General features: G+C 46.8%; 1 protein-coding gene across 2 annotated transcripts in view; it reads right to left on the bottom strand.

Moving 5' to 3' along the window:
• Positions 1 to 22,900, bottom strand: part of ADAMTS17 (ADAM metallopeptidase with thrombospondin type 1 motif 17) — a 156,640-nt gene extending 133,740 nt beyond the window's left edge. For both annotated transcript variants that reach the window (XM_032233271.1, XM_032233272.1), the window contains exons 1-3: positions 22,691 to 22,900; positions 17,997 to 18,364; positions 5,666 to 5,828 (exon numbers count right to left, since the gene is read on the bottom strand). In XM_032233271.1, coding sequence (XP_032089162.1) covers positions 5,666 to 5,828; positions 17,997 to 18,364; positions 22,691 to 22,775 — 616 coding nt within the window. In that variant the 5' untranslated portion in view covers positions 22,776 to 22,900. The remainder of the gene's footprint in view (positions 1 to 5,665; positions 5,829 to 17,996; positions 18,365 to 22,690) is intronic.
• Positions 22,901 to 23,293: the final 393 nt, after the last annotated feature.

The raw sequence follows: 23,293 nt of genomic DNA, 5'->3' as shown, positions 1-23,293 counted from the left end.
ATTGCAATAGCACTTAGACTTATATACCACTTAATAGTGCTTTTACAGCCCTCTCTAAGCGGTTTACAGTGTTGGCCTGTTGCTCTCAACAATCTGGGTCCTCATTTAACCCACCTGGAAAGATGGAAGCATGAGTCAACCTTGAGCCAGTCAGGATCAAACTCCTGGCAGTCGGCAGAGTTAGCCTGCAATACTTCATTTTAACCACTGTGCCACCACGACTCAGTACAAAAAGCTTGGTCTTCAACTGAGAAGATGTGTATTTTCATTTATCTTAGCATGGAGGGTCTTCATAGATAAGTCCTAATAAGTTTTGTAAGGATAGTGGCAGGACAATACAAATTCTGCCTCTTATCAGATATAGTTCTAGCCATACTTTTATAATTCACAGCTCACAATTTCAGGAAACGCATGACTTATGCCCAAATACAATTTTCTCCAACCTAGAATTCCATAGATGCCTTTATACTTTAGACATGTAATTCTTTACTGCAAAGAATTCTACAAGCTGTAAAAATCCATAAAACTGGAGGATATCCAGGTTGGGTGATCCTGGCTTAACATTATATGTGCACCCAGCCAATTGGGTTTATTCAGCCAATTAGGATTAACAAAACTGAGCATAGGGTAATAGGGTGTGAGCTTAGTCACCAATTTTAACCCACAGCAAATCTAAAGAAATTTATTTTGACTACAGCCAGCCCACAGATTGTTCTGAACAACTACATTCTCTTCAATCTGCTTATGGGTGTGATATTTGTGTTGTTATTGCTGGCCAGGTTCACAGCTCTGTTCTCTCGATTTGTGTTTTTCATTCTGATGGAATCTTGGTTCTGCGCTTTGTGTTATGAGCCTCACTGTCTTAATTTGGAGTCGAGTGACACCTACATTGGTTGCATAAATCTATCTATCTACCTGTCTGTCTGTCCGTGTGTGTGTGTGTGTGTGTGTCCGTGTGTGTGTGTTCCAGCATAACTCTGGAATGCCTCGAGCAATTTCAACCAAACTTGGTATACAGATGACTTACTCTTTGGAAACAAATACTGTGAAGGTAAGACACCCCTTGGGGTGTTTTTTTTAAGACACAGCTGTTGTGCCTTCCAATGGCTTCTACCGTACTGCCCTAAAATGGCTTCTACTGTACAGCGCAGTGGAGTTGCCATGGTAATGGCTTCACAGTACTCCACAAGGAGACCCCCACTTTCCCTGACACTTCTGGGGGCACAGGGAAAACATTTATAACTAAAATTTAATTGTCGCCCGAAATCAGGGCTTTTCCTGTCTAATACAGCATTAGGAAGAATAAATTCCTGGTCAACGCAGGTTCATCAGCTAGTCAATAAATACATTTAAATTTTCACTAACAGTCGAGATTTCTTTTCCCTTGGTTTTTTTTCCATGCCTGCCTTTTTTTTTTTGCTTGCCTTTTAGATGTTAAAAATAAAGCCAGGGTGTTTCTTTGAAATATGTTCCTTTCTCTCACACGATTTAAGACTTTGCAAGAAGAATGCGGTTTAGCAAACCCAAACTTTTGCAAGCCGACATATTTCAGAACGATACACGGGGGTCTGATGGCCCTGTTTCAGAGGGCGGATATAATGTGCCTTGTTTTCAGCTGGGTTTTATACCAAATCCATTCTCTGTAATGAGAGTTTACATCACTGGCTGAGATCTTGGAGAAAGAGATTAAGAAAGGAACAGTAGATTCCCCAGGAAAACAGCACGTTTTCAGCTATCGAAAGAACCATTGCATGCTTGATTACATTCGTACAGCTTAAAGAAGCCTTTCTCCAGAAAGGGTTGAGATGTTTTTCTCCCAAACATTTGTGAAATTGGTATATTTCACAAGCTGGGATGACGGCAAAATAAGCCCCCCCCGCGCCCGCGCGCGCCCGCACACCCGCGCCCGCTTCTTACCCGGTTTTCCACGCATGCGCAGAACGCATACAGCGCCTGCGCGATCCTCCAGGAGCAGCTGGAGCATCGCGCAGACACTAGTACGCATGCACGTGCCACGTGCGTGCACGCGCATGCCGCGTGCGTGCGCAAGGATGCCGCGTGCGTGCGCGAGGACGCCGCGTGCGTGCACGAGGACGCCGCGTGCGTGCGCGAGGACGCCGCCGGTCTCGTTCCAACCGATCCGGTTGGAACGGGGCGAGAAACCCACCCCTGGTCGGGATAAATAAATATCTGGGCAGTGGTGGGTTATCAGCTAGTTTTCTATAAAAGCTGCATTCCTTACAGCTTCAGCGTACCTTGGAGGAAGCTAACTACCTTGACCCCTTCCAGTCTGGCTTCAGGCCCGGTTACAGCACTGAAACCGCTTTGGTCGCATTGACCGATGATCTCTGGAGAGCCAGAGATGGAGGCTATGCGTCCATCCTGGTTCTCCTCGACCTCTCAGCGGCTTTCGATACCATCGACCATGGTATCCTTCTGCGACGACTGCGGGAGGTGGGGGTGGGCGGCACTGTTTTACAGTGGTTCTCCTCCTACCTCTCGGACAGGTCGCAGTCGGTGTTGGTGGGGAGGGAGAGATCGTCCCCGAGGCCCCTAACCTATGGGGTGCCGCAGGGTTCGGTTCTGTCCCCCCTGCTATTTAACATATACATGAAACCGCTGGGCGAGATCATTCGAAGGCACGGGATAAAATACCACCAGTATGCGGACGATACTCAGTTGTATCTGTCCGCCCCGTGCCAACTCAATGAAGCGGTGGACGTGATGAACCGGGGCCTTGAGGCTGTTAAAGACTGGATGAGAGCTAACAAACTGGTACTCAACCCGGAAAAGACCGAGTGGCTGTTGTGCTTTCCTCCCAAAAATTTGGCTAACGTTCCACCAATCAGGCTGGGGGGGCAAAACTTATCCCCCTCAGATAGGGTCCGCAACTTGGGAGTCCTCCTGGATCCACAGCTGAGTTTTGACCACCACTTGTCGGCTGTGACCAGGGGGGCATTTGCCCAGGTTCGCCTGGTGCGCCAGTTGCGGCCCTACCTGAACCGGGAGGCTCTCACAACAGTCACTCGAGCCCTTGTGATCTCTAGGCTGGAATACTGCAATGTGCTCTACATGGGGCTGCCCTTGAAGAGCATCCGGCGACTTCAGCTAGTCCAGAACGCGGCCGCGCGAGTGATCATGGGCGCACCACGGTTCGCCCATATAACACCAATCCTCCGTGAGCTGCGCTGGCTACCTGTTGATCGTCGGGTGCACTTCAAGGTCTTACTTACCACCTATAAAGCGCTCCATGGTAGTGGATCTGACTATTTGAGAGACCGCCTCCTGCCAATCACCTCCCTGCGTCCCATCAGATCGCACAGAGTAGGCCTCCTCCGAATTCCATCCGCCAGTCAGTGCCGACTGGCGACTACGCGGAGGAGAGCCTTCTCGGTTGCTGCTCCGACATTATGGAACAACCTCCCCGTGGAGATCCGTACCCTCACCACAGTCCAGGCCTTCCGCACAGCCCTTAAGAACTGGCTATCCCGTCAGGCCTGGGGATAGGATTACTCTCACCCCGCCCGAATGTTGAGTGAATGTTGTGTTTTTATGATCAATTTTCTTTTAATCACGATTCCTTTCTTTTTAAGTCTTGTCTTGCACTCCCTTCCCTTCACTGTTGTAAGCCGCCCTGAGTCCCCTCAGGGAAAAGGGCGGCATATAAATTTCCAATAAAATAAATAAAATAAAATAAAAAAATTCCCACCAATACAGGTAGTCCTCGATTTACGACAACAATTGAACCCAACATTTCTGTTGCTAAGCGAGACGGTTGTTAAGTGAGTTTTACTCCATTTTATACAACCTTGCTTGCCACAGTTGCTAAGTGAATCAGTGCAGTTATTATATTAATAACACGGTTGTCAAGTGAAAGTGGCTTCTCCATTGACTTTGCTTGTCCGAAGGTCGCAAAAGGTGGATCACATAACTCTGGGACACTTCAAGCATCATAAATATGAGTCAGTTGCCAAGCATCCGAATTTTGATCATGTGATTCTGGGGATGTGGCCTGCAATGGTCATAAGTGTGAAAAGTGGTCACCAGTCACTGTTTTCAGTGCCGTTGCAGCTTCCAACAATCATTAAATGAATCTGTACATAATAAATTATTATTTATTAGGCTTTATTTCTGTATATAATTATATTCTGATTCCATCTTACATAAAATATTAGGGCAAAATAAGTGTACCAAAATAGAGCTTAACACAGTGCTTCTCAACCTTAGTCCACCTGAAGATGTGTGGACTTCAACTCCCAGAATCCCCCAGCCAGCATAGCTGGCTGGGGGATTCTGGGAATTGAAGTCCACGCATCTTCAGGTGACCAAGGTTGAGAAACACTGGCTTAACAGAATATTCTGGTTTCCATAATGCGATTTGTTGGATATTTGACCGCCATTGCAGTTTGGACAGAAACATTTGTGTTTTAATATGCTGCAAGAACGTAGCATTATAATTATAACAGCCATAGTGTTATAATCCACTTGCAACCCTGTGCCTGTTTGATCTCTTCAATTGTCTAAAACGTAATATGTGATCCACCCTGTACAGAAGACACACAACTGAGATTTATGGCATTCCACAGGCTGATGTAATGTACATCACAAATTCTCCCCAGCAGGCTAAAGGGAGGCTAAAACCATCGATTTTTTTCGGCTGAAAATATGTTTGCATAAGTTTGAAGGTTACACTGAACTATAAACACAGGCTTGCAAAGTATAGTTATTGAGTTTAGGGGTGCTGAAGGATGGGCAGAGTGGGGAATTGGGTGCTATCATGACTCTGCCTCCATTGCACCAATTTCATAATTTGTGTCATTTGCACAATGATGTCAATGATACACATGACGCATTGTCGTTATGGCACCTATTGGATGCCTACAGGGGTGAAATCCACTTACCTTTACTACCGGTACGGTAGCAAAGTGAGCGCACACGCGTGCATTCACTCACATGTGCCACCTCCACACATGCGCAGGACTTTCCGCGCATGAACAGACTGTCAAAATGATGTGCGGGTGTATGGAGCTTGCTCCCAGCGTGCCTGGCAAGCGAGTAAGCGAACAGTGAGGTAAGCGAACAGTGAGGGGGGGGGGGGGAATCCACTGTGCCATGTGATTTAGATTAATGTAAATATAAAACTAATATAAATCGCATGGCACAGCTGATCATCAGAAAAACTGGTTCGCCCGAACTGGTAGCAATTTTTAAAATACTGGTTTGGGCAAACAGCTAGCACCTTTACTACCAGTCCGGGCAAACTAGTAACTGGAGTGGGGTGAGAATTGAGATTTTGCAGTATCCTTCCCCTGCCACATCCACCAAGCCATGCCCACAGAACCAGTAGTAAAAAAAATAGAATTACACCACTGCTACAAGGGTATTGTATGCCTTACGTGTTGTTATGTATATAAGGACGTTTTGAATCCTGCTGTGTGTGCTGATTGTGTGTGCCACAACAAACTCGGACATTGACTAGATTCTTGTGTGTAGGCATGAGCAATACATCATCTTAACTGGAACTTAATCTGTGTCCTCAAACCCTCACCCTAACCCTCACCCCTAACCCAAATCCTAACCCTAACCCTAATTCTCAACCCTCACCCTCAACCCTCACCCTGCCTAACATTAAGTGCTGTAACCATATGGATCTCTACTCACCCACCTGGTAACACGCTGCAATGTTCCATAGGGATCGTTGACTTCAAAGGATGGCCCGGGCTGGCCCTCTTCCTTCTGACGAAGTGCTTTTTCCCATGGAATGAGGATTCAGAGCTGTTTACGGGCTGTATCTGCACCTCTTCTAGACCGATCTGGATATGGCCAACCTGTCCACCAAAACAGACAACCACCTAAAGGTTAAATGTCTAAGGAGATTCTCAATCAGATCATGAGTGCCCCAAAGGTTCAAACCTTGGGGCATGGTTGCACCAAAACCACCAAAGAGCCACAGTGGCACAGTGGTTAGAGTGCAGTACTGCAGGTTACTTTTGCTGACTGCCAACTGACTGCAATTTGGCAGATCAAATCTCACCAGGCTCAAGGTTGACTCAGCCTTCTATCCTTCCGATGAGGACTCAGATTGTTGGGGGCCACATGATGACTCAGTAAACAGCTTAGAGAAGGCTGTAAAGCACTGTGAAGTGGTATATAAGTCTAAGTGCGATTGCTGTCTTCCTCAGCCCCACCCTGATGCTATTCCTGGTGCTGCTGTTGTTTTTTCTTCTCACACCTCTTTCCATCCTTTCAAAGTTTCTCTATTGGCACACGCATGCACGCACGCGGGCATGCACACGCGCACGCGCACACACACACACACACACACACACACACACAGTGTGGGTAAACACAAAACAGAAGCGGGCTCTCCTGTGGTCTTTTCTTGAGTTTGAATAGAAAAGGGAGAATTTAGGAATGCCAGATTGCTAGAGAGGAGCTTGTGCGACGAAAGAATTTACAGAAGATCAAACATTCACGTGTAACCCTTGGTCGCCTTCATAGCTACGAAAGCACCCCAATACCCTCTATCTGCTTTGCAAATTTCTCTGGATTTTTTCCTTTTGACTCCAGAGAAGGAAAGTTATTTGAAAAGCATATGAGCTGGCAGAACTGGTGGATTTTTTTTTAGAATAAATTGAGATTAGGTCTGCCCAAAATGTTTGAGAAATCATGAAAACAAGATCTCATCCCAAAAGACAAAACATTTCTTGGTACACTGTTGAGAAAGGAGGCGTCCTTGGCACTCTCTAACCACGACGGTTGTCTTACAGACGTTTCATTACCCAAACTAGGTAACATCATCGGTGCTAGAATAGAGAGCAAACCCCACTCTCTTCTAGTACTGATGGTGTTACCTAGCCGGGTAACGAAACGTCTGCAAGAAAACAACCAAGCATGGAGAGCACCAAAGGGACCTCATTTCAACCCTGAGTTACAAATATTCACTTTATTGGCACTGTTTAGAAAGGCTTGTGATCAAGACTTCATATTAGTAGTTTCCAGCCATTCCTTTTATGTTTGGCAACTTAATGCTTGTCAATAACATGGTTAAGCAAAATATTCCACACACACAAATCCTGGCTGAAAACATGCCAAAAATGTCACCACTTTTGGATCCCCAGGATCTGATTATCCACTCTGCAAAAATCAGAGAATGATATATATTAAGGATATTGTGTCTACGTCACATGGTTCACGATTTGCAGGAAAGCGGGACATGAAGACAATGGAAACAGCGCAAAAACATTCAGAGGCTAAACTAAGATGATCAATCAAACTGGGATAACACCCCCAAATCCGCTTTAGCCAGAAAGACATGATGGAAAAGCAGGGCCCTACAGGCTTCCAAAATGCAAGAAGAACACAAAATTTAAGCTGGACGGATATGACCTTGTAGATGACTCCCACTCTGTCAAGGACCTTGGAGTACTCATCTCTAATGATCTGAGTGCCAGAGCCCACTGTAACAACATTGCCAAAAAGGCAGTAAGAGTTGTTAACCTAATCCTGCATAGCTTCTTCTCTGGTAACACTGTACTACTAACCAGAGCATACAAAACATTTGCTAGACCAAGTCTTGAATACAGCTCATCTGTCTGGAACCCACACTGCATATTGGACATTAATACAATTGAGTGAGTCCTGGAGATATTTCACGAGAAGAGTCCCCCACTCCACTGTATCTTATGCCACCAGATTTGAAATTTTGGGCTTAAACAACTTAGAACTACGCCGCCTTCAGTCTGATTTAAGCGGAGTACACAAAATTATCTACTACAAGGTCTTGCTGCTTCTTCTCCAGTAATATTGTATTGCTAACTAGGGCATACAAAACCTTTGCTAGACCAATTCTTGAATACAGCTAGTCTACCTGGAATCTGCACTGTATATCAGATATTAATACAATTGAGCAAGTCCAGAGGTATTTCTCAAGAAGAGTACTCCACTCCTCTGTTCACAACAGAATACCCTAGGCCACCAGGCTTGAAAGTTTGGGCTTGGAGAACCTAGAACTATGCCGCCTGACCCAAGCGTAGTACGCAAAATTATCCGCTACAACGTCCTACCTGTCAATGAATACTTCAGCTTCAACCACAACAATATATGAGCACAAAATATATACAAACTCAAGGTAAACCGCTCCAAACTTGACTGCAGAAAATATGACTTTGGCAACAGAGTGGTCAATGCCTGGAATGTGTTACCTGACTCTGTGGTTTTCTTCCCCAAACCCCCATAACTTTAACCTTAGACTGTCTACTGTTGACCTCACCCCATTCCTAAGAGGTCTGAAAGAGGTGTGCTTAAGGGCACCAACGTGCCTACTGTCCCTGTCCTACTGTCCCTTTATTTGTCTCCATTTCATATAATCATAATCTCGTATGTAGGTATATCTATTATCTTATACACGCTCGACAAAACAAATAAATAAAAAATGAATAAAAAATAAAGTCCAGCTCTACACAAAGTACACAAGATTATTAAATCATCTTCCTCCATCTCTACAGACGCTCTTGCAATACCACCAAGCTATTTTTAGCTACCATAAATATACAACATATAAATTGGTTTTAGAATATTCGACAAAATCTCAACAATCCTTCAGTACCAAAGGATGTAGGAGGCGCCTCTGCCTCTAATTTTACTCTTATGTAAACCCACTATAGAGAAGAAAGCTAGAAATACAACATTCATTTAAAGGTCTTTATACCAGCCCAGCAGTCACCCAAACAAACTCTCTGGGATATAGAACAGCTGTCTGCCTTAATGTGATTTACAATCTACATTACATATGTGTTGTAATTTATACAGACTCACACATACCACACACATTCCTTGTCTTTGCTTACAACCGAGATGTGTCATTAACACAGCACAGCTCCAAGCGGTCCATTAAGATATAAGCTCAATGTAAGAAAGCCATCCTCCCCTACACCACAAGATTATTTAGGCCAAGCAGGAAATGTTTGGAAATAAAACAAATTCTTTCTGGACATTCTAACTGTGTCTTGGCATTCTGACCAATGCGTCAGATCTAAATCCTCGTTCTTTTTGATACGTGGTGATTGTAAACCTTAGGAATGGAAGGATGCTAAGCCAGGCTTCCCAAGAGCGTGAAGCAAACTCCTTGTTCCGACAAAAAACCCTTTTATTCATCGACTGTGAATTCTGCTCATTCACATCCAACAAAGTCTTTTAAGGGAGGATTTATAGTCACAGACCTTCTCTGGCTTGGAGAACTGCCAGGCCAATATCTGAAAAAACTTGGCAAGGAGTCTTGGAGAGTCACAAACCAATTAAGAGAACTAATTGTCTCCTGCAAACTCCACTCCCCTGTTGCTCCCCTTTTATTTCCTCTGGGCGGGGCCATCCATTGTCCACATGTGGCCTTATTCCCAAGTCAACCCCTGTTCTATAGCTGTTCCCTTAGTCTGGCAACTCTGCACATGCGCACACTGGGAACAGTCTCCAGCTGTTTGTCTGCCTCACTGATGTCTGACTCTGAAGGCAGCTGATAATTGGCATACGGCTTTGGCCCCCTCTCTGCCTCCAACACAGAGCCCTCATCCAGAGCTTTCCCCAACCTCCAGAACTGGCCCATGTTGCTTCCCAACTGTCCTCACTGTCCGAATCTGCTGCCAGCTCCTTTGGCCAGTGGCAGGCTACAACAGGAAGTTGTAACCTTAAGAGCAACCCAGCAAGACTTAAATATATTATTCTTGCAGTTAGGATCCAACTCCTAGGAAGAGTGTCACACTAAATCCTTGGAACAGTGGCTGAGTTCATGCAGCATACATACTGAGTTTAGGAAGCATGCTCTTCCTAAATGTGTGTTTCTCAATCTTTGCAATTTTAAGATTGCTGGCTGGGGAATTCTGGAGATGAAGCTGACAAAACTTAAACTTTCCAAGGTTGAGAAACACTTTCCCAAATCCATTTTATGGTTTCTCCTTAATTCCACGTTGCTTCTCTCCTTGGTTAGTTTCCATTGTTTTTGTCTTGCCTTCTGGAGCTTTGGAGAATAGCTTGATTCCCTCTTCTTTGTGGCAGCCTCTCAAATACTGGAAGACTGATATCATGTCACCCCTAGCCCTTCTTTTCTCTAGACTAGCCAGACCCAAAATCTGCAGCCATTCTTCATATGATTTAGTCTCCGGGCCTTTAGCTGCTCTTCTCTGAACTTTTTCCAAAGTCTCAACATCTTTTTTGTAGGTGACCAAAATTCTTTGCCGTATTCCAGGTGTGGTCTTCCCCAGGGTTTTGTAAAGTGGTACTAATACTTTACGTGATCTCCATTCTATGCCTCTGCTTATACAAACTCAGGATTGTATTAGCTTTTTGCTCTTTCGGGTCTTTTAAATGCTTTAGGGTCTTTGAAAAAGGTTATCTTGAGGGTTTGAGGAGGAGCTTTCTTAACATGCAAATGTAGGGTAGCTATGTAGAGACATGTTCCCAAGAATACCCCCTTCGCCACTTTGTAATTAAAGATCCAAGAACAGGTGCTTATTTTGGTCATGTTTCTTCATGCTGATTTTCTTCCGAAGATAGGTGGTGGGCTGAACATTCTTGGCTTAGCTCTCCACAAAAGAGGGGGAAGCACAGAGGCGGAGAGAATAAGCGTAGAATTGTCTGCTTATTTGTGCCATAGAAATGACAATTCTTCAACCACCCCTTTATTTACGCAGCATTCAGACACTAGCAACAAGAAGCGGGACACTCCTTTTCTCCCCATGTACATGTATTCCAGAGGTGGGTTCCTACCAGTTTGCACCTATTCGGTAGAACTGGTCCGTCAAATCTACCAGACCGGTTAGAAGAGGTTCCACCAGTGGACCCAGAAAGCAGGCCACACCTACAGAAGAGGCTCCAAATTTTTTTGAAACTCACCACTGCTAAAGGGTTTGAGGTGCAAGGATCTTGTAACGTGACAGCATTAAGACTTGCATGCTTCAATGCCAGAGTTCCTGAGCCAACGTGACTGGAGGAGGAATTCTGGGAATTGAAGTCCACAAGTCTTAAAGCTGTCAGGTTTGAAGACCCCTAGTTTTTTTTTTCTAAAGGGTTAGGGGTGCAAGGATCTTGTAACTTGACAGCTTTAAGACTTGCATGCTTCAATGCCAGAGATTCTGAATAGTTACTTGGACTAAGTACTAATTCATAATTTCATATCCAGTCACATGGGTGGCAAGCCACTCCCATCCGGTCACATGGGTGGCAAGCCACTCCCACAAAGGAGGCCACACCCACAGAGTAGGTTCGAACAATTTTTGAAACCCACCACTGATGTATACCGATGGTAGAAGTGCGAAGAGACACTGACTAGGGTGTGAATCATCTCTGAGTACCTTCCTTACTCTGCTAAAGCAGTGAGACCCGACGATGTCATCCAGCAGTGTTAGAGGGCAACCGATGGTTTGATCAATTTGGCACAAGAAACTATTGGTTGCCCTCTAACACCACTGGATGAGATTGCCTGGTCTCGCTGCTTCTTCTCTGGTAATATTGTGTTGCAAACTAGGGCATACAAAACCTTTGCTAGACCAATCCTTGAATACAGCTAGTCTGCCTGGAATCCGCACTGTATATCAGGTATTAATACAATTGAGCAAGTCCAGAGGTATTTCACAAGAAGAGTACTCCACTCATCTGCTCACAACAGAATACCCTAGGCCACCAGGCTTGAAAGTTTGGGCTTGGAGAACCTAGAACTATGCCGCCTGACCTAAGCATAATACACAAAATTGTCTGCTACAACGTCCTACCTGTCAATGACTGCTTCAGCTTCAACCACAATAATACACGAGCACACAATAGACACAAACTCAAGGTAAACCCCTCCAAACTCGATTGCAGAAAATACGACTTCAGCAACAGAGTGGTCAACGCCTGGAATGCTCTAATTAGATCGCCCTCCATCTTGAAACTTTTTCGTAAGACTCTGAAGATGTAGTTTTGATAGTGAGCCTGGGGAATCCAGAGTCTGGTGGAGCCCATCAAATGGCTTATTTGACTGTGTGTTGCTGCGGTGGGGTGGGGGGTTAGGTGGTTATTGCTTTTTAATTGTTTTTTATTTTTAATACTGTGTTTTTATCATTGGTAAGCTGCCTAGAGTCACTGTGAGTAGGCTGCTATATACATTTTCTAAATACAATAAAATTAAAAGAAATTCCTTTCCGTTGGAAAGCAAACACATCATCGGAAAAGCACAGGTGACTTGCTTCACCCCTTTGGATTATGCCACATCAAATCAATGTCCAATCTTAGTGGGCACATACAGGTACCCCTCAATCTATGATGACTCATTTAGTGAGTTATAAGGAGCTCAGAAAAGGTGCTTTATGGCACTTCTGAACGTGGTAAAATGTCATGCTAATCCCCATCCTCCAGTTCACATGACAGCCTTCGGACACTTGGTTACTGGTTCAGATTTACAACTGGGTGCAGCATCCCATAGTCATGGGAGCACAATTTGTGACATTTTTGCTGCTTTCCCGGCAAAAATGTCCCCTTGCAAAAATAGATTTGGACTTATGACAGTGTTATTCATTTAATGGCCCCAGTAAAAATGGTCACAAAATCGGGCTGCCTGGATTTACAATCACAATGAGTTACAACCAAAATTCCAGATCCAGTTGTGGTCCTAAATTAAGGACCTATAAACCTGCCATCCTGGGCCCAAAGTTTGGGAAGCCAGGCTCTGCCTATCACAAGCCAGGACAAAGGGTGAGTGATGAAGGAGTAACACCTCCTTAAAAAACCTTGGTCCAGCTGGCCCGGCTGGTAGCCCCTCGTAAGGGCCCCTTTCCAGGGTTACAGGAGAAGATGATCAACGGTTTTGAAGGCGGAAGAGGGCTCTATGCCCCAAGGGCAGATGAAGCTGCAGAACCATCTTCTAGGAGAAGGGAAACTCTGATTACAAACCTCCACTGCGTTGTGGCTAAATCCACTACTGGAAAAGGCTTCGGGAGTCAACCTCCAGGAAAAATCCAGAGCCAGAGTCCCAGAAGCAGTTCGTGACTGTGTACAACCACGTTTTGGTAACTCCTATGACGCAGCTGGAACCAATCGTATCAACTCTGCTGTTCCATTGGACTATTTCAACGACGCGGGGAGGGGGGATCTGCTGCTTGGGTAACAGTCCATCCTCCATATTAATCTACCCAGGCCTCGTGCTGGAGGGGACACTCCAGCTTTGACTTTTTCCAGAACACAATTCCATAGTCTTTTGAGACTGAAGAATGCCAATGAATGAATCTGTACATAATTTTTCTCCAGAATGATGCTTCGCACGTTACACCAAGCAACACATTTTCCTTTGGTCTGCATTTACCCGATCTGTAGTTATGAGGCACAGTGTGAATCCAACTTTCCCCAACTTTCTTCTCAGAAGAGAGAAAGGTAGTTTTTCTAAGGTAGTTTTCTAAGTGAATGAAATTATGAGGAGAGAGAAACATGATCCCTCCCCAGAGCCTGAAGAGGCAACTCCAGACAGGAATCATAATCTACATGGGAATCAGACCTCCCACAAGTTTTTCTACTGTGTCGTTTTTCTAGACAGTGCAATTAAATTTAAAATACGCATAAGCTGTGTTACTACAGGGGGATATCCACGATTAACTGTACTATGCTTTCCCCCAATAATTCTGTTTCCTTTGTATGAAAACCCCGAGCCAAATAAGAAAGGCCAAGTCAACTACATAAGACAAAAAATAGGGTTACTTAATTTGTCAAGCAAGTAAGCCAGTTTCATTTGCTTAACTTGCAAATTTAATTTATCAAGTAAAGTGAGTTTGAACGGGTCCAGAGGTATATTATGAGAAGAGTCCTCCACTCCTCTACTCACAATAGAATCCCTTACGCCACCAGGCTCGAAATTTTGGGCTTGGAGAACCTGGAACTACACCACCTATGGTCTAACCAAAGCATAGTACACAAAATTATCCGCTACAACGTCCTACCTGTCAACGACTGCTTCAGCTTCAACTGCAACAATACACGAGCACACAAGAGATACAAACTCAAAGTAAACTGCTCCAAACTCGATTGCAGACAATATGACTTCAGCAGCAGAGTGGTCAACGCTTGGAATGCTCTACCTGACTCTGTTGTTGCATCCTCAAACCCCCACAGCTTCAACCTCAAACTGTCTACCGTGTTAAGTTCAGGACATGGCTACTGGACAGTACCGAGTCTCAGTTGCCTTGATGCCTTTCTTTCTCCATCACCAAAACAGCGCCCTGGTGGTGCAGTGGTTGGAAGGCAGTATTGCAGGCAAATTCTGCCCGCAGTCTGGAGTTGGATCCTGAATAACAGAATAACAGAGTTGGAAGGGACCTTGGAGGTCTTCTAGTCCAACTTCCTGCTTGAGCAAGAGATCTTCAACTATTCTAGACAAATGATTATCCAGTTTCTTTTTAAAAACCTCCAGTGTTGAAGCACCCACAACTTCTGGGGGCAAGTTCAGTGGTGGGATGCTGCTGGTTTAACAACTGGTTCGGTGAGCATGCGCTTTACATGCGCCTAAAGAACTTGCACTCAGCGTGGAAAATGGAGCATTTAGAAGTTCAGCTACTTACCTTCCACCTCAACAATGGTAAGTAGAACAGCGAGGGGGGGGGAATCAGCTGTGCTGTGTGATTGAGATGAGCTAGATAGCAGGAAATAAAGGACAGGAAATGGCAGGGGCAAGTGGGTGGGGTGTCCGAGCTACCAGTTCACCCGAACCGATCCGAACCAGCTGAATACAACCTCTGGGCAAGTTGTTCCACTGATTAATTGTTCTCCCTGTTAGGAAATTTCTCCTTAGTTCTAGGTTGGTGACTGGGCTCAAGGTTGATCCAGCTTTGCATCCTTCTGAGGTCGGTAAAATGAGGAACCCAAATTGTTGGAGGCAATATGCTGAGATTGTAAACCACCCAGAGAGTGCTGTCAAACACTACGGAGCAGGCTAAGCACAAGTGCTCTTGCTTTTACAAAACTGGGATCAGCCTTCATAGAGCCGACAACTGTCCCAAGTTATATCATGTTCTCTATTTCAAGTCTAGCAGTACTTTTCAAGATGTGGCGTTTCCCCCTCTGTCTGCTCTTTGCCAATGCTGATGCACTTAGCAAAGCTGGAAGGGGACCAGCCATAGGAGCTGGTCCATGTTTCTTGCTCCAGTGCTTAACTCATTCTTTAGCCCGTGCTATTTGATTTATGTATGGTGCACAGATGTCATAAGTGTAACTGCTTTTCACAATCATGGCTTTATTCTTCCCCAGATGGAATTCCGATTAACAATCCCACTGAGTCTTGGAAGAGAAAAGAGTGTCAAACAATGTACTTAACATTGGGTGGGGTTTCGGGAGGCCAAAAATGCTGCATTCAGTGTATAAGACGCACCAAGATTTTCACCCTCTTTTTTGGGGGGGGCAAAGGTGCGTCTTATACTCCAAAAAATACGGTATTTCCAAAATATTTAAAAGGCGGAACAAAACAATAACCCACCCTTATTTGCAACACACTGCAAAGACAGCAAAAGATATTTGCTTCACCCATCTCTAATTCTGCATTAAACCTTTGGCTAGCAGGGCGCATAATCTCTCTGTTGTGTTGCTTTCCTGTCTCAAACAATCAATGTTACCACAGCTAAAATTCCCACCTGTCTGCTTCTCCTTTAAAAAAAAAAATTGAGAGGTCTTTCCACCCATTGGTGTGTACATCTCTGCGGGCCCAGGAGAGGCAATTCTGAACACTCGGCATGTCATGAATGAGATTTAACAAAGGAGGGGAAAAAATGTTGACAGCTTTTCAAAAGGGAAAGTAGCCGGATCACTTCTAAGCCCCAAGAAACTTTTAGTGGTAAGCTCCTTTTCTAACATCAATCAGGGAGCTGCTGGGATTCCATTATCTGCTTGCAGGTGCTCACCTAAGGCAGAGCATATATCTCTGTTTTTAAGCTCTGTCATCTTTCCAAGCTGAACCTCACCAAGCTTTTTATCCCAAAGGGCAAATAAGACACAGGATACAGGGAGCGAAAGGACAAAGGATCCTACACAGACTCAAACTATAAGGAATGGAAGGGACCTTACAAAATGATCTAGTCCAGCTTCCAGTTCAGAGCAGAATCTTCCACTGGTAGACCTCAACTTAACCCCACAACTGAGCACAGGATTTCGCTTGCTAAGCAAGATAGTTGCCACGTAAGTTTTGCCCCATTTTACAACCTGGTCCTACCCTGTTTTCCTGAAAATAAGACCCAACTGGAAAATAAGACCTGCCCTGATTTTTCAGGATGCTTTTAATATAAGCCCTACCTCCCCAAAGAATAAGACCCAGTTAAGATTGTCAACCAGATGGATCAGAGGTGGTTTTCAGCAGGTTCTGACCAGTTCTGGAGAACTGGTGGTGGAAATTTTGAGTAGTTCGGAGAACCGGTAAATACCACCTCTGGCTGGCCCCGGGAGGCCCCAGGCAGCGGGCCCTGAGCGAGATCCGCATCTTCGGCAGCTGCCGGGTCAGCCTGGCGCTGGCGCGGCCCAAGAAGAAGCGGAGGGCAGCAGGAGAAGGCGGCAGCAGCAGCGAAGAGGCCCCCCGGGAAGCACCGGAGCCCCCCAAGGCCACCCCCCCCAAGAAGGCCCGGCTGATCATCCACAACCTCAGCTTCAAGTGCACGAAAGAGGAGCTGAAGAGCGCCTTCGCTGCCTTCGGGACAGTCCTGGAAGCCTCCCTGCCCAGGAAGCCCAATGGGAAGCTCCGGGACTTTGCCTTCGTGCAGTTTAGGAATGTCCTGGAGGCAGGAAAAGCCCTGAAGGGGATGAACATGAAGGAGCTCCGCCGCCTCAGCCCCCGCCTCTTCCGTCCCGCCGCTGTGTCTGAGAGGCATCTCGTGTTTATGGCGACATAAACGTGAGACGCCTGTCGGACACAGCGGCAAGAATGTCCCTGCTGCTGCTGCACTCCACTGCCTCGCCCCCTGCCTCCTCCGACCCCGCAGCTGTGTCTGACAGGCCAGACGTCTCGCATTTATGGCAGACATAACCATGAGATGCCTGTTGGACACAGCGGTGGAGATAGAGGAGACGGGGGGCAAGGCAGCAGCTGGCAAAGAAAGGGGAGAGGAAGAGGAGGAAAGGGAGAGGGGTGCAAACAGGGCTCCCGGTGGGGGGAGGAGAGGGCTGCCCCTCTCTCCTCAAGCAAACTCTCTCTCAAATTGAGAGTTTGTTTGAGTGAAGTGAAGAAAGAAACACATGCACACACACACACACACACATTACTCACAATAAAAAATTACTTTCAAATTAAAGTACAATAATTTTGAATTCCCTCCTCCCTCCGTCCGACCCACATACCTTTTCCAGCTGTGTCACAGAGGATTTCAACTCTCCTCTTGTCCGCCCGCCATGATGAAAATGTAAAAAAATGTACAAATAAAAAGGCAAGACCTGCTGCTGCCAGAGAAGGAGGCGAGAGAACCACTGCCTCCTTTGCATAAGGAATTTTTCGCCTTTTAACCCTTGCTCAGAGTTAAGCAAGGGTTAAAAGGCGAAAAATTCCTTATGCAAAGGAGGCACGTGGTTCTCTCGCCTCCCCCTGCAGTTAGCACTAAGCAGAGTCATCCACTGTGACTCTGGCAGCAACTACCTTAGCCTTTTTCCTTTAAATTTTCTTTTTCTTTTCATGATGACAGTGGTGAGGCCCTGCCTCCCCTGCCTCCCCTGACTGCACGTCCCTGTTTGGAAAATAGCTTGACCCCCTCTTCTGTGGCAGCCTCTCAAATATTGGAACACTGCTATCCTGTCTCCCCTGGTCCTTCTCTTCGGACTAGCCATGCCAGTTCCTGCAACCCTTCATTGTATGTTTTAGCCCCCATTTCCTTCTGCTCCCAGCCTTCTTATTGATTTCTCAAACCTTCGTCTCTGCCCTATAAACACCCACACTCTGCAAGGCTGTGCCTTCTTCTATTCATCCCCCCCCACACACCCCACAATGACAATAGGTTGATGCCGATAACTACCAGTCCTCCACAGGTGCTGAGTGAAGCAAAAGATTCGTGACTGCGGTTGAGCACATGGCCCGTGTAGAAGCAGAGCTGGTCTACTGGCTGATGATGGGAGATGCTTCGATTCTCGTCAATTTCTTCTACGGAGAAACCAGGAGCCAAAAACCGATCATCGTGGTGGAGCATCAGGTAGAGATCAGAGGTAGGATGAAGCCCAGCACCAAGAGGCAGGCGAATAAGCAATCGGGCAGCATCTTCAGCCAATGGTAGGGACACAGAACGTCGCCTCCGAGGCTTGTTAGGGCCACTTTTGGGGGGTTGCAGAAAAGGGACTCGGTCAAGAGGAATCTGCTCTGGAATTACCATGGCCAGCTCTGCGACAGCTGCAAGGGACAAAGGGAAGAAGGGTTGATCTCAGAAAGCATCCAGCTACCCAAAATCTCCCACAATCAGAGCAACCTTTTCCCCTCTAATTTGTTAATATTCATAGCTCAGGAGGAATCAACCCTGACTTTCAGTGTGTTCTGGCCAAGGCTTCCCAAGAGCATGAAGCAAACTCCTTGTCCCGACAAAAACTCCTTTTATCAATTGACTGTGAATTCTGCTCATTCACATCCAGCAAAGTCTTTCAAGGGAGGATTTACAGTCACAGAGCTTATCTGATTTGGCGAGCTGACAGGCCGATATCTGCAAAACTTGGCAAGGAGTCTCTGAGAGTCACCAACCAATTAAGTGAACTAATTGCCTCCTTCAAACTCCACTCCCCTTTTGTTCCTCTTTTATTTCCTCTGGGAGGGGCCATTCATCATCAACCTGTGGCCTTACTCCCAAGTAGACCCCTGTTCTTTAGCTGTTCCCGTCGTCTGGCAACTCTGCGCATGCGCACACTGGGAACAGACTCCAGTTGTTCGTCTGCCTCACTGAAGGCAGCTGATAACTGGCATATGGCTCTGGCCCCTTCTCTGCTCCCAACACAGAGCCCTCATCAGAGCCTTCCCCCGACCCCAGGACTGGCCCATGTTCCTCCCCAATCTCTTCACTGTCTAAATCTGCTGCCAGCTCTGCTGGCCACTGGCAGGCCACCACACAATGCTAGTTGTTAGGAAATGACAAAAAAAGCTCTTTATCCATCATAAATCTGTGAGCTTCCCCAAAAAATCTAGCTAGACGAGAAAGATCTAGAGCATGCTCCAGAAAGTTCTTCTTAATCTTCTGGAATGGAGCTACTTTGCAGGATTTCAGTCCATCAGAATAGAGCTGGAAGGGTCCTTGGAGGTCTTCTAGTCCACCCCCCCCCCACCGCTCAAGCAGGAGAAACTATACCATTTCAAACAAGTGACTGTCCAGTCTCTTCTTAAAAGCCTCCAGTGAAGAAGCATCCACCACTTCTGAAGGCAAGAACTGAGATACGTTCTGAAGGAGTCAGACCTTATCTAAGCTGAAATCCAGAATCTCTTGTCAGGGTCCCAGATCAAGGCTGGAGAAAGATCCCCCGAAAAGACAGAAAACGAAGGAGGAAGTGCTACGTGGAATCTCTCCCAAGAGTACCTTGTATGCCAATAGTGGCTCATTAGAATTTCACACTGGGATTTCCAGGTTAATTTATTTGGCATATGGCACAGAAGCCATATGCTAGAGCCATATGCCAGTATCATACGATGCACCAGGGATGGGTTCCTGCCAGTTCTAACCTCTTCTATAGAAGAGGTTCCACAAATCTACAGTGCTGTTTAGAACCGGTTCCAGCTCCCTCCCCCCGCCCGTCCGCACATCATCAAGATGAAGAGCGAGAGGTGGAATTCTGGGAGTTGAAGTCCACAAGTCTTAAAGCTGTCAAGTTTGAACATCCTGGGGTTTTTTTTCTAAAGGGTTAGGGGTGCGAGGGTCTTGTAACTTAACAGCTTTAAGACTTGCGTGCTTCAAATGCCAGAGTTTCTGAGCCAACATTTCGGTTGCTAAGCAAGAGCGTTGTTAAGTGAGTTTCACCACATTTTACAAGTTGGCCACACCCACCCAGTCACATGGCCGACAAGCCACTCCCACAGTTTTTTGAAACCCACCACTGCAATGCACCCAGTAGAAGTCCTGGCTGGACTTTCTGGAGATCCTCCACTTCTGGTGAGAGCAGCCAAATCTTACTGTCCTACAATTATCTTCAAGCCCAAAGGAACCTCACAGCATACGGTAGAACTATACAGTAAAACAGCTACAGGATACTCAAGTACAGGTAGTCCTCTCTTTACAACAGTTCACTTAGTGACCATTCAAAGTCACAACAGCGCTGAAAAAAAGTAACTTATGGCCATTTTTCACAATTACAACCTTTGTGGCAATCCCGTGAACAAATGATACAACTTCAGATGCCTGGCAACTGATTCATACTTTGGCCCATTGTAGTGTCCCAGGTGTATGTGTGTGTCAATTGATTTCGATTAGCAAAATCAATGGGGGAACCAGATATGTTAGTAATAACTGTGTTACTAACTCATCTACTGCACTGATTCACTTAACAACGGTGGCAAGAAAACGCCGCAGAATGGGGCAAAACTCACTTAACGAACGTCTCACCTAACAGAAATTTGCTTGCCTCGTTTCCCTACTTGAGAGACCGCCTCCTGCCGATTACCTCCCAAAGACCCATTAGATCCCACGGATTAGGCCTCCTCCGAATTCCATCTGCCGGCCAATGTCGGCTGGCAACCACCCGGAGGAGGGCCTTCTCTGTGGCTGCTCCGGCTCTTTGGAACGATCTCCCCGTGGAGATTCGGACCCTCACCACCCTTCAGGCTTTCCGTAAAGCCGTCAAGACCTGGCTGTTCCAGCAGGCCTGGGGCTGCTGAGTTCCATCCCCTACTTGAATGGGTATGCATGTTGAGACCTTTTAGACTGTTTTGTACTGTTGTTTGTTTTTTGTGGTTTTCCTTTTTGTATTGTACCCCCCCCCCCCGGTCCTTGGTTTTGTTAGCCGTCCTGAGTCCCTCGGGAATAGGGCGGCATACAAGTCGAATAAAACCTAAACCTAAACCTAAAAACCCTAACCTGACATCCTCATTCCTATCAAGCATCCTCAGAAATGCTCAGCAGGTTGCAGCCCAAGTGGAAAGTTGTGTGTTTTTCTACACCAACACACCGACGACTTAAACATGGCATGTTGTATTAACTCAGCCCACTGGAGCTGAATCTTGGAAAGGTGGACTCCTTTTGTGAAACCAGAAGTCTGATCAGCCACTGGTGAGAAGACAGCCCAGGCAGTGGCAGTTTTAACGTTTTTGTCTCAAAGGTGCTTTTTTTCAAGAGGCAACTGGACTTTCTGGATTTCCTCTGAAGATGGTTCGCTCCTCGCCTGTATCGCTAAATGTCTATGGAGATTTTCAGTCACCCAAGAAAGAAGCTTTTTTTTTTTCAAGAGGCAACTGGACTATCTGTTTTTTCATCGAAGCCGTTTTGCGCCTGTTCAAGAAGCTTCTTCAGCTCTGACTACTAGATCAGTGTTTCTCAACCTTGGCAACTTGAAGACGTCTGGACTTCAACTCCCAGAATTCCCAGCCAGCATTCGCTGGCTGGGGAATTCTGGGAGTTGAAGTCCAGACGTCTTCAAGTTGCCAAGGTTGAGAAACACTGTACTAGATGATGGGGAAAGTCAGGGTTGAAGAAGCTCCTTGGATGAGAAGCGAAATCTCTTCAAAGAGAAACCAGAAAGCCCATCTGCTTCTTGAAAAAAGCACCTTCGGGACAACCGTGACCTGGATGGCTGAGAACGAGACACGTTCTCGTTTTGCAGCAAAGGCGCGGGGAAGAGAGGAGACCCCCCCCCCCACCACCACCACAGGTAAAGGCGCTTCAAGACCCCACAATGCGGCGAGGATCGGCGGGCGAGAAGCGCTTCGCAAAAGCGGCTCTGCGACCCGGGCCAGTCCTCTCCCTTAGCCAGGTTGAGACATTGAAAGCGTTCCGCTCACCGCCTCCGATTCTGCAAAGCAGGGTAGATTTCCAATCTGGAAACAAGAGGCGTCCTTTTTGGATTGGGGGGGGGGAGGGAATGGGACCCCCGTCTAGAGCAGAAGATGGAAGGAGGGAAAGGAAGAAGGTACGGAAGGAAGAAGACGCGTGCAGGTCGAGGTGGCGCAGTGGTTAAATGCAGCACTGCAGGCTACTTCAGCTGACTGCAGTTCTGCAGTTTGGCGGTTCAAATCTCACCGGCTCAAAGGTTGACTCAGCCTTCCATCCTTCCGAGGTGGGTGAAATGAGGACCCGGATTGTTGTTGGGAGCAATATGCTGACTCTGTAAACCGCTTAGAGAGGGCTGAAAGCCCTATGAAGCGGTATATAAGTCTAACTGCTATTGCTATTGCAGCAGCCCGAATTTTGTGGCTTTGCAACACCCCGCATTTTGTGACTTTGCAACACAACACCCCTCAGCTTGGGCTTTGCAACACCCCGCATCTCGTGGCTTTAAAACACCCCGCGTTCTGTGGCTTTGCTACACCCCGCATCTTGGGCTTTGCAATACCCCGCATTTCATGGCTTTGCAACACCCCGCATCTTGGGAGGCAAGACGCGTGCAAACTCCCCGACCAGCCGCCTCGTTTAAGAGGCGTTTTTCGAGCCAGCCCCCTGGCCGTTTCCCCCCTTCCCGAGAGAGGGATGCGAGGCTAAGCGAAGATGCTCCGGGAAAAGGAAAAGGAGGAAGAGGCGAGGAATCTCCCTACCTGTCTCGGGACTCGCTTGGCCCAGGACGAGCAGCAGAGCGAAGAGCGGGGCCGAGCTAAAGAACAGGAAGGGGCCGTCAAACATTTTAATTGTAGCCGAGGGGCCCCCAAGAACTGGGCTGCAGAAGCCGGGAGCGGGAGGGAAGCGGGAGCCGATGGCAGCAGGCAGGCAGGCAGCAACTTCTTCGGCCGGGACTAATCGCGAATCCCTCCCAGACTTGGGGGGGGGGGGTAATAATTAACTCCTACTGACAAACTCAACGTGGTTTACAGAAAGGGAGGAAAGGGGAGGAGAGGGAAGGAAAGGAAAAGTGGGGGGCAGAGAAGAGAAAGTGGAGAGGGGGAAAAAAACTTGGGACGTAAGGTGCTGATTGGAGCTTAATCTGCCGGAGCTACGCCTCCTCCCCGCTGATTGGTCGTCGGAATTAACACACTCGGGTAAATAGCGAAGTTGTAAACTGAGCTGCGGTACACGTGGGTGGCCGGTGAAGGCCGAAGGACGGCAGCAGGGGGCGCTCGAGAGGCATCTCGGCGCGTCTGGATGGGGAGACGTGGGCAGTGCCGGCTGTCTTCAGCACCACTGCTGGGTTAGGCTTGGCCTTC

This window comes from Thamnophis elegans, chromosome 16, assembly GCF_009769535.1.
Source record: "Thamnophis elegans isolate rThaEle1 chromosome 16, rThaEle1.pri, whole genome shotgun sequence".
Lineage (NCBI taxonomy): Eukaryota > Metazoa > Chordata > Lepidosauria > Squamata > Colubridae > Thamnophis > Thamnophis elegans.
The sequence above is the reverse complement of the archived record's forward strand: the minus strand, read 5'-3'. Positions and strand labels throughout refer to the sequence as shown.